Genomic DNA, 11,811 nt, shown 5'->3' on the forward strand with positions numbered 1-11,811 from the left:
GGGTGCTTTGTGCTGGTTGCAAAACTGGAAGCTTCAGCCACGTCAGACTGTGGGGATTTGGTGTTTTGTGCTGTGGAGAAGCACCCATGGGAAGCAAAAGGGAAAAAGCAAAACCCACTGTGTTTTCTGAAACACTCCAAACCCTGAAGCCCAGCTGAGCAGTGCCAGACCAGAAGGATTGATGTGGAGCTCTGCACATGATGTGTGAGGTGCAGGCTGCAGCAGAGGGGCTCTGGACACTCACAGCCCCCTCACATTCCTCCTGCACTCCAGTCCTGGGCTCTGTGCAGGGCTCAGCTCACTGAGTGAGCATTCAGAATTCAACAGAGACGGAAAATCTAAAAAAAATTTTCCCAAACGGAAAGCCTAAGGCTGCTGAGAGTTTCCACACTCTGGAGAATATTCCTGGTTATATCTTTGACTCAAAGGGCGGCTGGGAAACCCATCTCCTGAAGGGCATTTAATTTTCATTCTAAGGCTTTCACACCAACTGAAATAACAGAGAAAAAAATACACAAAAACCTTTTACTACTTAGATACATCTAAAACCAGATCACTCTGCAAATCCTCTTTGGCATCTCAGCTGCCTTCACAGCAGGAATGAGGCGTGGGAGGTGGCAGGAGCTTAGGGCACCCGTGGAAATCCCATTTTCCAGGCAACTTCCATCCTTATCAGCACAGCACCAGGTGCACAGGTTGATGGTCACTGCCCAGCTGCCACGTTTGCACAACTGCAGCTTGGAACTGTGTGGAGTTTAAAAGGCTGTCACTACCCCCTGTGTCCTGCCACGAGCTTTTCCACATGGAAGCAAAGGCAGCCAGGGCCTGCCACAGAAGCCAGAGCCACACAGATAAACCCCTGCAGACCCAGATACCCTTTGAGATAAGCAGCTGAAATTAATTTTCTCTGAAGCTGCTTGTGACAGCCCATCATCTCTCCTCAGCCCAGCTCCACAAAACCTCCCCTTCAGTAAGAAACACCTTTCCAGCAAGAGGCTCCGAGCTACATCAGGGGAATTGGGGCAGGGAAAGGTGAAAACCGATGGGGTGAGACTGGATTTTGTGCATGCATTTCCCAGCACTCAGCAGCCCTGCACTGGGTATGTCCCCAGTGGTGACAGGGGCTTGAGGATGCCACCACAGCATCCAGAGCATCGCTGTCCCCCGGGGCTGTGCAGACACAAGTGGGGCTGGTGGGGCAACGAGGAGCAGAAAACAGCCCCCAAGCACCACAACCCCACCGGCTGTCCCCGCTGTGGCTCCAGAGCAGAGAGGGTCACCAGGAAGGCTCGATGCTTCTCCAGTTCGCAGCTCGGAGCGGGCTCGGCTCCCCAGGCTGGGGTTGGAGGAGCCCGGTGCTCCCCGGGCGGTGCGGGCTCAGGTGCCCGGAGCGCTGCCCGGCAGCTCCTTGCCGGGGCCGGAGGGCGAATCAGCACCGCTGCTGGCCACGTTCTCGTACTTCGGCTCTTCCTCCGCGGCATCCCGTCCCTTCCTTTCCAGGCTGCCAACTAACTCCGGGCTTTTTCCCTTCTCTGCGGCACCTGCGGTTTCGCTGGCCCCGTCCTGGGCACCGGTGCTTTTTGGCGAGAGAGATGCGAGGAGGAGGGACAGTCTCTTGGCAGCGGGATGCTGCTGCTTGCCCGGGGCTGGCTCGGCAGGAGCCCCCGGCACACTCTCCCTCTGCTTGCAGCTGTTCTCCGAGTCCCTGCGCTGCGCCAGAGCCCGGCGAGGAGGTTTCTGGATGGCCTCCATGCTCCTCCTCACCTTGGGCTCTTCCTTCGCAGCCCACTTGCCCTTCTGCAAGCTGCCCAGACGCTTCAGCACAGCCTGGACCGGTCCCTCACCAGTCCCCTCCGCCTTGGGGTCCTGCCCGGCTGTTCCCACCATCATGTAGATGGTGGTGACATTGGGCTCCTTCCCCTTGGCCTCCCAGCTGCCGCATCTCGCAGCTGCTTCCAGCGCCTCCACTCTCTGGGCCACATGCCTGGTGCTGGACACCACCCTGCGGCGTCCCCCCGGCGTGGCCCGAGGCGATGGCCGGTGGCTTTCGTCCCCCTTGCTGAGGGGCTCGGCGTTCTCGTAGCAATCGCTGGCCGGGCTCTCGCCGGGCGACTCGGCCGCCGCATCCCCCGGCGGTGGGGTCAGCCTGGATGGGCCCCACGGAGCCTTGGGCTTCCGGCTGGGGCTGGGCGTCTCGGCAGCCCCGAATTTTGTCCCCTCGGCGAAGGACACAGAGGGTCGCTTGGCCTTGGCGATGCTGGAGGTGCGGGGGATGGCGAAGGGCTGCGAGACATCCTCGGAGTCGAAGGCGGACGGGTCCGGGAGCGCCTCGCCAGCGGGGGATGCTCCGTCCTGCAGCTCAGCCCCGCCCAGCAACGGGATGCCTGTGGGACAAGGTGACACGTGTTACAGCTGCCACCCTGCCCGGGGACATAACTGGGGACACTGGGACAGGAGGTGATGCAATAGGATTGTCCCTGGGATCGTTTCCCAAGGAGGAGGTTGTGAAATGGGGTTGCCCCACTGGGCACGTCCCATCGCACGCAGCCAAACACAGCCCTGCAGACAGGAAAACAAGGACAAGGAAATAAACAATGTCTGTGCCAAGCACAGCTCCCCGGGACGGCCAGGATTGACCCCAGAGGTGATCAGAGAGGAGGAGGAGGAGGAGGAGCCATGGGCGTCACCTTCTCTGGGAGGGACGGAGTACTCGGGTCCCTCGTTGTCGGTGTCGAAGGAGGAGAAGGAGCTGTCTGAAACCCACGCAGACGATGGGGGCTCGATGAAGCTGGGGTTGTAGGGGATTTCCATGTCGTGGTGGGAAACTGGGGAAGAGGAGACACCCAGCTGAACTTGAGCACCCCAGGGTGCTCGGGGGAGAGGGGTTTCAGGCTTCTCCCCAGACAGAGAGTGCAGCACTTCTGGGAGAGCTGTGGGCAGCTCTGCTTTGCTCACCTGTGACTTTGGGAAGTTTTGAGGTGCCCAGGTTAAAGCAGGGCATGAGAGCACTGAGGTTGGCCAGCACCCCCTGCACGTGGTGCTTCATCCTGGCCAGCACATCATCATCTGGCACAGCCGCCCTGCAGAGCAGAGATGGACATCAAGGGACACAGGAGATGGGGGTTTGTGTCAAAAGCTGAAAATTATGAAAAAATACCTGTCTCTGGCATCTGCTGAGCCAGCACCACAGCAGCAGCAGGCGACACAGAGCAGCACCAGCAGGAGAGGGACAAGGATGGCAGCTGCAAGGGCTCCGTGGTCCTTCAAACCTGTGTGAGGAGGTGGGCTGAGTGTGGCATGTCCTGTGGCTGTGACACCTACAGAACAGCCCTGCATGGAGACAGCAGGAGCTGACAACTCCCAGTGGGGCCAGGAGGCACCAGGGTGCATCCCAGCACCGTCCCCAGTGAGGATGTGACCATCCCTTGCCCAGAAATGTGAGGTTAATCTTACTCAGCACACAGTCACCCTGCACAGGGTCACAGGTCCCCCGGGAGCACTGGCAGGGTGAGGAACAATTCACTCCAAAATAGCCCTCGGGACAGGTGTCGTTGCAGCTGGAAGAGAGAGGAGAGGAGGGAAATGCCCCCAGAGAGAGCAAGGCTCCAGCCCAACCCCACTCCCAGCGTTATCCAGAATTTTCCTGGTGTTATTACCTGTCTCCCCAGTAGCCTGCCTGGCAGATGCAAACTCCTGTCACGGGGTCACAGCTCCCTGAAACACACTCAGGGCAGAGGAACTGGCAGCCATCACCAAAGGTGCCCACGGGGCAGGAGCTGTTGCAGCTGCCAAAACAGAGCAAAGCATCAGCGACTGCACCCCAGAGCAGGGACACCCCCAGGGACCAGGGGCCTCACCCTGGGCATACCTGGGTCCTGTCCAGCCAGGGTCACAGCGCAGGCAGGACCCAGTCTGGGGGTCACAGGGCTCCCCGTGCTGGCAGCGGGGACATGGCTGGAGGCAGCCATCCCCATGGAATCCAGGAGCACAGGGATCCTTGCAGAGGGTCCCGGTCCAGCCGGGCTGGCAGGCCAGGCAGAAACCATTCACGGGTGAGCAGGGCTGGCTGTGCTTGCAGCTCCCACAGCTGTGTGGGCAGAGAGGCACTGAGGTCACCACGCCCACCCCTGCACCCCTAAAAAGCATCTTTCACCCCACAAAAAGCAGCTTTCACCCCACAAAACATCTTTCACCCACAAAATCATTGAGCATCATTTTGGACCGAGGGGAAATACACAGTGGTGCCTAATGCTCTGTGGTAGCAAGAGGAGAGGAGGGCAGCAGATCACAGAATGTTCTGAGTTGGGAGGTGCTGCTTTATCACCATGGGGAGTGAGATTAAGGACGACCAGATTTTAGGGTGACACTTTCTGCTGACATTAGCGAGGTGTTTCTTTTGGGCCAACGCTGATGCTGCATCCACCCTGGGATGCTCAAACCCAGGACGAGTCTCCCTACCCAGCCAAAGGGACAGACACAGGCACGGTGCCTTCCCCAAGATCTCTCTGCAGCCCGCTGGATCCCGCGGCTCCCCCATCTCACCTGTGCACGCACTGAGATCCGTATTTCCCTGCCGGGCAGGGCTCCCGGCAGCTCCTGCCCTGGTAGCCGGGCTCGCAGGTGCAGTGGCCGCTGGCGGGACTGCAGGAGCCGTGCCCGCAGTCGCAGCGCCGCTGGCACGCCGGTCCCCAGTAGCCAGCCAGGCACTCGCACTTGCCCGTCTCCTGCGCGCAGGGCGACACGTTGCAGGAGCACTTGAAGCTGCACCTCCTGCCCCACCAGCCCGGCTGGCAGCGGCACAGCCCGCTCAGGGGGTCGCACTGCGAGGTGGAGGGGTTGCACTGGCATTGCTTCCTGCAGTTGGGTGCCCACCAGCCCGGCTCGCAGTGGCAGGCGCCGGTCAGGGGGTCGCAGCGGCCGTGGGGGCCGCACTGGCAGGGGAACTGGCAGAGCCCGCCCCAGTGGCTGGGGTCGCAGGTGCAGTGGCCGCTGGCGGGGTCGCAGCGCCCGTTGGGGTGGCACGGGCAGCTCCGCTTGCAGTCGTGGCCCCAGTACTGCTCGGGGCAGCCTGCCAGGGGAAAGGACACGGGCAGGATGGGGAGAAAGAAGCCCGGCAGCCCCCCCGAGCATCCAGCTGGGTTTAAAGGGGGGTGGCAGGGGCTGAGCGCGGGGAGGGCACTCACGGGAGCTGCAGTCTGCTCCGAAGAAGCCGGGTGGGCAGCGGCACAGCCCAGGTTTCACGCACACCTCGCCCTCTCTGCAGGCGTCCTCCCCCTCGCACACAGCTGTTGTGGCAGAAAAGGCACTCAGCTCTCTCCGACCGGGGCTCACACCCCACCTGCCACCCATCCAGCTCCTGCAGGGACAGCGTCCCACTCCATCCCGCGTCCCGCTCCATCCCTCCGGCTCAGCAGCTGGGGCTCCCCTCGGGGCGGAACCCCACTGGCACCGCTCAAGGAAAGCTGCGGGGCTTCCCCAACACTCAGAGGATCTGCCCGATGAGACCACGCTTTGGGATCCATCCCCATCCATCACTCACCGACCGTGCACGCCCTCCCCTCCTGCCTCCAGCCGGGACAGCACTCCGGGCCGGCCGGGAACCTGCGGGAGAGACCGGGGGGTGTCAGCCAGGGCCGGGGGGACAGGGCGGCTCCATGGCCCCGGCCAAGGCGAAGCGATCCTTGCCCCAGTGCTGAGAAGGCGGCTTGGCCCCCAGGGCAACGCTCCGGAAGGAAACCAGAAAAATAGAAGGAAATTTAGGAGGCTGCAGCCCGAGTGGGCGGCTGGGCTGGGCTGGGCTGCCCGAAGCGCTGGGAATGTCCCCACGGAGCCGTGCCGGGTGTCCCATGCCTTGGGAGAGGCTCAAAGCTTCACCAGCAGTGCAGAAATGAGGCACCGAAGTGAAGGTCATGAAAGGCATCACCATTGCTGGGAGACAACGGGAGTGGCAACAAATTCGGGGGGCATCAGTCCCAAAGCTCTTTGGGGCTTGCCACTGTGATATTTCCCCATGATGAGTTTTGCCATGGGTCCCATATTGCCCCGTTTCCCTGCACTCCGAGGGTGAATGAGAAATAAACCCTGGAGAAGGGATCTGATGCCCCAAATGCCCAGACACGCCCCAGCCACACTCCCCGGCACCTCCCCAGCCTGCACCCACCCCCGTGCCAGGCTGCACATCTCTGTCCATGGAGGAGGGATGGACAGCAACCCTCTGGGGCTGCTGAGAGTCCCCAGGAGATGGCACAGCTGGGGACCCCCGTGGCACTCACCTGCAGACGTTCCTGCCCTCAGGGTCGAGCTCCTGGGCAGAGCTCTGCACCCACAGCCACAGCTGCAGGCAGAGGATGGGCCGGGCGCTCTCCATCCCAGCAGGGCACCAGGGTCCCCGTCCTGGTGGCTCCCCAGCCCCACGCTGGTGTCCCTCTGTCCCGTCTGTCCCGTCCCACCCGCGGGGCGGCCTCTTCCTCCCTCCAGCCTTGGGTTTCTTCCTGAGGAAACGCGGGAGGAGGCGCCCGATCCAGGCGTCAGGGGTGCGGCGGGGAGGGGAGCAGGGAATGCTGCTGCCCGGGCTATTTCTGGCCCTGGCTGCCACCCTGCCACAGAAAGGGGCATCCAGGGATACAACACAGCCACACAGGGGCTGGTACCTGCCTGAACATCTCACCTGTGTCGCCCCACTCCCCTTGTGCCATTCTCTATCACCCCCAAAATGCTTTAGCCAACGTCCCCCCAACCCAAACAAACATCAGTGCCTCAAGCCCCATGAGCCACCCCATGCCACTGCCAGCCCCTGGCAGGGGCTCAGAGGAAGGGTCCCCATGTCCCCCATGGCAACACAGCCTGACCTATGCTGGCCTTTGAAGGGCTGCTGGCCACTGTCCCACCTCGCCAGTCCCCAGGAGCTTTGTGTCAGCAGATGCACAGGAAACACCTTTTTCCTACCCAAGGCCAGCTCAGCTGGGGGGGCTCCGGGCTGGAAGCAGAGTGCTCCCCCTGGCCATGCAGGAATTAACTCCTTCATGCCCAGCACTGTGGGCTCACCCCTCTGGAGCCCCCTCCCCATCACAGCTGACCCACCAGAAGGGGGCACAGCCATTTAGGAGAAGGGTAAGGGAAATCTGGGAGCCTCACCCAGCCCTCCCCAAGCAGAGAGCAGAGGCTGCAGGCAGAACCTCAGAGGAAAAACAATACTGATTTATTTCCAAATTAAAGGTAGAAAGTACCTGATCTGAGGGGACTGATGCCCCCATGAACACAAGGATTGTTCCAGTCTGCCAGGTCCCAGAGGTGCCAGTACAAAACTGATTCACCCCACGCCTGAGAAGTGCAGGAGCGGCCCTGGTGGTGCTGATCCTGGTGGCTCCCAGCCACAGGAGCACCTGGACACCCAGTGCAGTGTGCTCACCCCCTCCCAGCCCTGTGGGGACCCCAGGACACCCCAACTGGACCTTCACATTGCAGGGATTGGGGAGCTACTAAAGAAAGGGGTGAGGTAAAACAACCCCACAGAGCAGGACGGGGCAACTGTGGGCTGTGAGCAGAGGGGTTTGCAGAGAGCCACCAGGGGATGGGAAGATCCCTTTTGGGGTGTGGAGAAGGAAGAGGGTGCAGACCCCCACCATGCTGAGCTGCAAGCAAGGAGCAGTGGGGAGGGGGCCCAGCTGTGAGGGCCCCTCTGTAGCTAAGCTGTGGACACAGTGAAAGGGTGGCTGGTGGGCAGAGGTGCCCAGAGGTGCTGAGCTGTCCAGGTCAGGCTGGCAGCCCACATCCAAGTGTCCCAGTGGGTTTGCAGGAACCTGCCCACGCTGTGGCTTTGCCACCACCGTGGCACGGGGAAGGGCCAGGGCTGCTGTGCTGCTCTGGAATCCACTGGAAGAAGAGGATCCAGGAAGTTCTGCTGCGAGGACAGATCCTGCTCCCGGTCCCGTGTGGTCAGAGTGGTGCTGTGGCTCTGTCAGGGCAGCTGGACCCTGCCTTGCTCTCTCCCTCTGGCTCCAGCTGTGTGTCCAGTGAGTCAATGATTTCCCAGGTTCCAGAGCAGCTGGATGTGGGGGGGTCTTTGCTGCTGCCCTGATACCACAGCCCAAAACTGCAGAGAGAGCAGAGAAGGGCTATGGGGGAGAAGAACCTCCCCAGGGAGGAGGTGGCAGCAGGACACAGCCTGGCTGTGGGCCCTGGGAGCGTGTGGCACCCAGGACAAGGCAGATCCCTCTACAACAGCACCCCCTGCTTTGGCAGCATCCCTGCCAGCCCTGCTGACTCTGCTCCCATCACATCCGAGCTCCACAGCTGTCAGGTCCCAGCCAAACCCCAAACCTCTCCACTGGCAGAGCCTCCCATCCCTACCAGCACAGGAGCAAACTTACAAGCTCCTAATTTTGGATTCTGGAGGCTGAGCATCCACACAGTCTGTGCCATGACCTGGGAGCCAGGAGCCCTCCTCTTCATCACTGCACAAAGAAATGGGGGTAAACCTGCACTGAGCCACAGCAGCGAGTGCTGGAGCCACTCTGGCGTTTGTCCAGTGCTCCCAGTGCCACCACCTCACCTCCCTTTTGTCACATGCATGCAGGGACAAGTAGCATTTGGCCAGGCCATGCCTGACTGGTGACAGGGACACCCTGAGCTGCAGCACAAAGCCCAGCCCCTGTGGCACAGCTATGCCAGAGCAACACATCAACTGCAGACATCAAACCTTTGATCTCTGGAGGGAGGAGGCAGCTCTGGGCTTGGGGAGGATCCAATGCAGGGCATCAAGCACATGGAAATGCTGGAGCAGGGCAGCCAGCCCCCACCCTGCACGGGAGGATCCCAGCACCCAGCCAGACTCACCTGCTCGCCGACTCCTCTGTCGTTCCCAGCATTTTGGCTCTGATTTTTTTCCTCTGTTTTTTGATATTTGACTTCATTGCATCCAGGAAGAAGCTGGGAATTCTCTCCTCGTTCAGCAGCTCCCTGGTAAAAAGCAGTCAGCTGGTTAACCAAGAGCCTGGGGAAGATTCTGCCCTGACTGTGGTGGGAGCAGCCTCTGATGGGCCAGGGCTGGCTGCAGGGACAGGACTCACCTCTGGTAATAGGCCAGCTCCTCCTGCACCAGGAACAGGTTGGTCTTGAGCTCATTCCTCTCTTGCAGGATCTGCTGCAGCTCTTCCTTGGAGAAGCAGCAGTGGGCAGGGCTCCTGCCCCCATCCTGGTGCTGCGGCTCCTCTGAGGGTGACAGGGCTCCCTCCTGGAGGGGATGCAAAGAGAGTCAGCAGGCAGGCAGAGACCTCAAAACCCCCACCCAAAGGCTGGGTGCACATGCAGACAAAAATAGAAAAGTCTCAAGAATGTCCCCATCTCAGCCAGCAACCACACGTGGCAAACCTCCCTCATCCTGTGTGTCCCATCTACTTTTAACTCCTGTCACCTCATCTTGCCCACCCATAACACTTCTACAGAGAAGGTGTTGGTGGTATTGCAGACACCACCACACTGTTCAGTTTTCAGCTCTGGGCTTTCCTTGAATAACCACATCTGGGTGTGCCAAAAGCTCCACACAAGGCTGGGAACGTGGGGTAAGTGTTGGTGATGCCCAGCAGCAGCAAGGCCACAGCTCAGACTCACCAGGCCAGGCTCTGGTTTGGAGTCACAGCTCAGACTCACCAGGCCAGGCTCTGGTGTGGGGTCACAGCTCAGACTCACCAGGCCAGGCTCTGGTGTGGGGTCACAGCTCAGACTCACCAGGCCAGGCTCTGGTGTGGGGTCACAGCTCAGACTCACCAGGCCAGGCTCTGGTGTGGGGTCACAGCTCAGACTCACCAGGCCAGGCTCTGGTGTGGGGTCACAGCTCAGACTCACCAGGCCAGGCTCTGGTGTGGGGTCACAGCTCAGACTCACCAGGCCAGGCTCGGGCTGCCGTCTCTCCAAGGCTGTCCTGCTCCTCCTGCTCGTTTCCCTCTGGCTCTGCAGCATGGCAGCCTCCAGGTCTGACTTCTGCTCCAGAGCACTCTTGAGCTGGGCCTGCACCACGGCCACCTTGTGCCGCAGCTCCTCGTTCATGGCCATGAAGCGCTGGAGCTGTTCCTGCAGCTGGAGGGCCCAGGGCAGCCAGAGGTGAGGCAGTGTCCCCACCCAGGGACACCAGTGCCACCTGTCCCAGCAGGCTCAGCAGCTGTGACAGCCCCGGGGGTGGGATGTGACATGAAAGCAGCTCCCCGGGCCCTGGCACACCACACCCCTGAGCTCCCCCGCCCTCACCGCCTCCGTGTCCCGGCTCTTGCAGACGATCTCGTGGGCCTGGGCACGGAGCTCATCCCTCTGTCTGTCCACCACCTCCTTCAGCCGCAGCATCACCTCCCGCTCCTTCCGTGCCGTGCTGTCTGAGACCACACACGGACAGGAGTCAGAGTCCCCAGGGGCTCCCCCAAGCCCACAATGCTACGAAGTTCCTCAGTGCTTCTGCAAAGTCTGACTTGTTCCTGGTAATCTCACAGTGGAAAGAAGGGAACTGAGAGTTTTAGACCGTTCCTGGAACATCCTTGTGTTGTCACAGCAGCCCAAACCCTGTGCCTGCCTCCACCACCCTCCTGGGGGCTTTTGAGATGCTCTGGAGGTTTGGGATCCCTGTGACTTGCAGAACAAGGTAATGCCTATGCTCCCTGCCAGGACAGGTCTCCAAGGTGAGGGAAAGGAGAGCAGCATTCCAGGCTCCAGAAGAACAGGTTCAGCCCTGTACCCAGCCTGCTGCTCCATAGGGACACCCTGTGGCATGGGGGGACCCCAAGCCCACGGGGACACCCACCTTCCTGGGACTGGCTCTCGGCAAGCTGCCCCAGGAGCTGGCGGTTCTGCTCCTCCAGGCAGGCCAGGCGGCCGTGCAGGGCTCGCTCCCGGCGCTCGGCCTCCCACAGCCTCTGCTCCGGCTCCTGGGGGACGGGGACACCGGGTCAGAGCCACCCCCGGCGGCAGTGACAGCCAGGTCAGCCAGCGCTGAGCAGCGGACGGTGACAGCCAGGTCAGAGGCTGCCCAGGGGATGAGGGACAGTGGGGACAGTGCCACCACCCCGGAAAGGGGGACAGCTGGGTTAGAGCCAGCCCAAGGGAACAACTGGGCCAGACAGGTCGGAGCTATCCCAAGGGATGGGGGGTAGCCGGGTGAGACCCATATCAGAGGACAGGGATAGCAAGATCAGAGTTGCCCCAGGGGATGGGGGACAGCAGAGACAGGCATCCCCTGAGAGAACGGGACAGGCACATCGCAGCCGCCCCAGGGGATGCAGGGCAGCGGGGCCAGAGCCATCCCCTGGGAAAAGGGAACAGCGGGGCCCGAGCCGTCCCCACAGGGAACGGGAACAGCGGGGTGGGAGCCGTCCCACAAAACGTGGGACACCGCTGCCAGCCCCGTTCCCCGGGAAAAGCCACCAGCCGGCTCGGCGCCGTCCCGAGGGCCACTCCAGCGGGGACACGCGTGGCTCGGTGCCACCGGTGCAGCTCCCAGCTCCCCGCTCACCTCCGCCTCCTGCGGCCCCGCCGGCGCTGCCGCCGGCGCCTCCCCCTCAGCGGCCGGCGGGGCCACCAGCGCCTCGAGCAGCTCCAGCAGCCGCACCACGGGCGGCACCAGCCCGGCCACGGCGTCGGGCCCGAAGCGGGCGGAGAGGCGGCGCAGCTCGGCGCCCAGCGCCCCCGCCATGCGGTAGACGTGCGGCGGGGCCAGCCGGGCCGGCGGCGTTCGCCACAGCGGCTCCGCCATCGCCCCGCGCCCGCGCGGCTCCGCCCGGCCCGGCCCGGCCCGCCCCGTCCGGGGCCGCCCCCGAGGCGGGACCTCCG

At 62.2% G+C, this 11,811-nt stretch overlaps 2 protein-coding genes across 2 annotated transcripts; both read right to left on the reverse strand.

The window, feature by feature from the left end:
* Window positions 1-491: 491 nt before the first annotated feature.
* On the reverse strand, window positions 492-6,420 carry SCARF1 (scavenger receptor class F member 1). The gene is made up of 11 exons (XM_036395425.2): window positions 6,273-6,420; window positions 5,540-5,601; window positions 5,184-5,285; window positions 4,543-5,068; window positions 3,869-4,087; window positions 3,657-3,785; window positions 3,454-3,557; window positions 3,158-3,269; window positions 2,956-3,080; window positions 2,688-2,825; window positions 492-2,384 (listed from the first exon to the last, which is right to left on the reverse strand). Exons 1-11 carry the CDS (start codon window positions 6,365-6,367, stop codon window positions 1,378-1,380), a joined length of 2,619 nt encoding a protein of 872 aa, XP_036251318.1. The 5' UTR covers window positions 6,368-6,420; the 3' UTR covers window positions 492-1,377.
* A 756-nt stretch (window positions 6,421-7,176) lies between these two features.
* Window positions 7,177-11,734, reverse strand: RILP (Rab interacting lysosomal protein). The gene is made up of 8 exons (XM_036395136.1): window positions 11,495-11,734; window positions 10,787-10,910; window positions 10,243-10,364; window positions 9,883-10,074; window positions 9,069-9,232; window positions 8,836-8,958; window positions 8,370-8,453; window positions 7,177-8,092 (listed from the first exon to the last, which is right to left on the reverse strand). The coding sequence occupies exons 1-8, from the start codon at window positions 11,732-11,734 to the stop codon at window positions 7,936-7,938; spliced, it is 1,206 nt and encodes a 401-aa protein (XP_036251029.1). The 3' UTR covers window positions 7,177-7,935.
* Window positions 11,735-11,811: the final 77 nt, after the last annotated feature.

The sequence above is a fragment of the Molothrus ater genome, chromosome 21 (genome assembly GCF_012460135.2).
Source record: "Molothrus ater isolate BHLD 08-10-18 breed brown headed cowbird chromosome 21, BPBGC_Mater_1.1, whole genome shotgun sequence".
Classification (NCBI taxonomy): Eukaryota; Metazoa; Chordata; class Aves; order Passeriformes; family Icteridae; genus Molothrus; species Molothrus ater.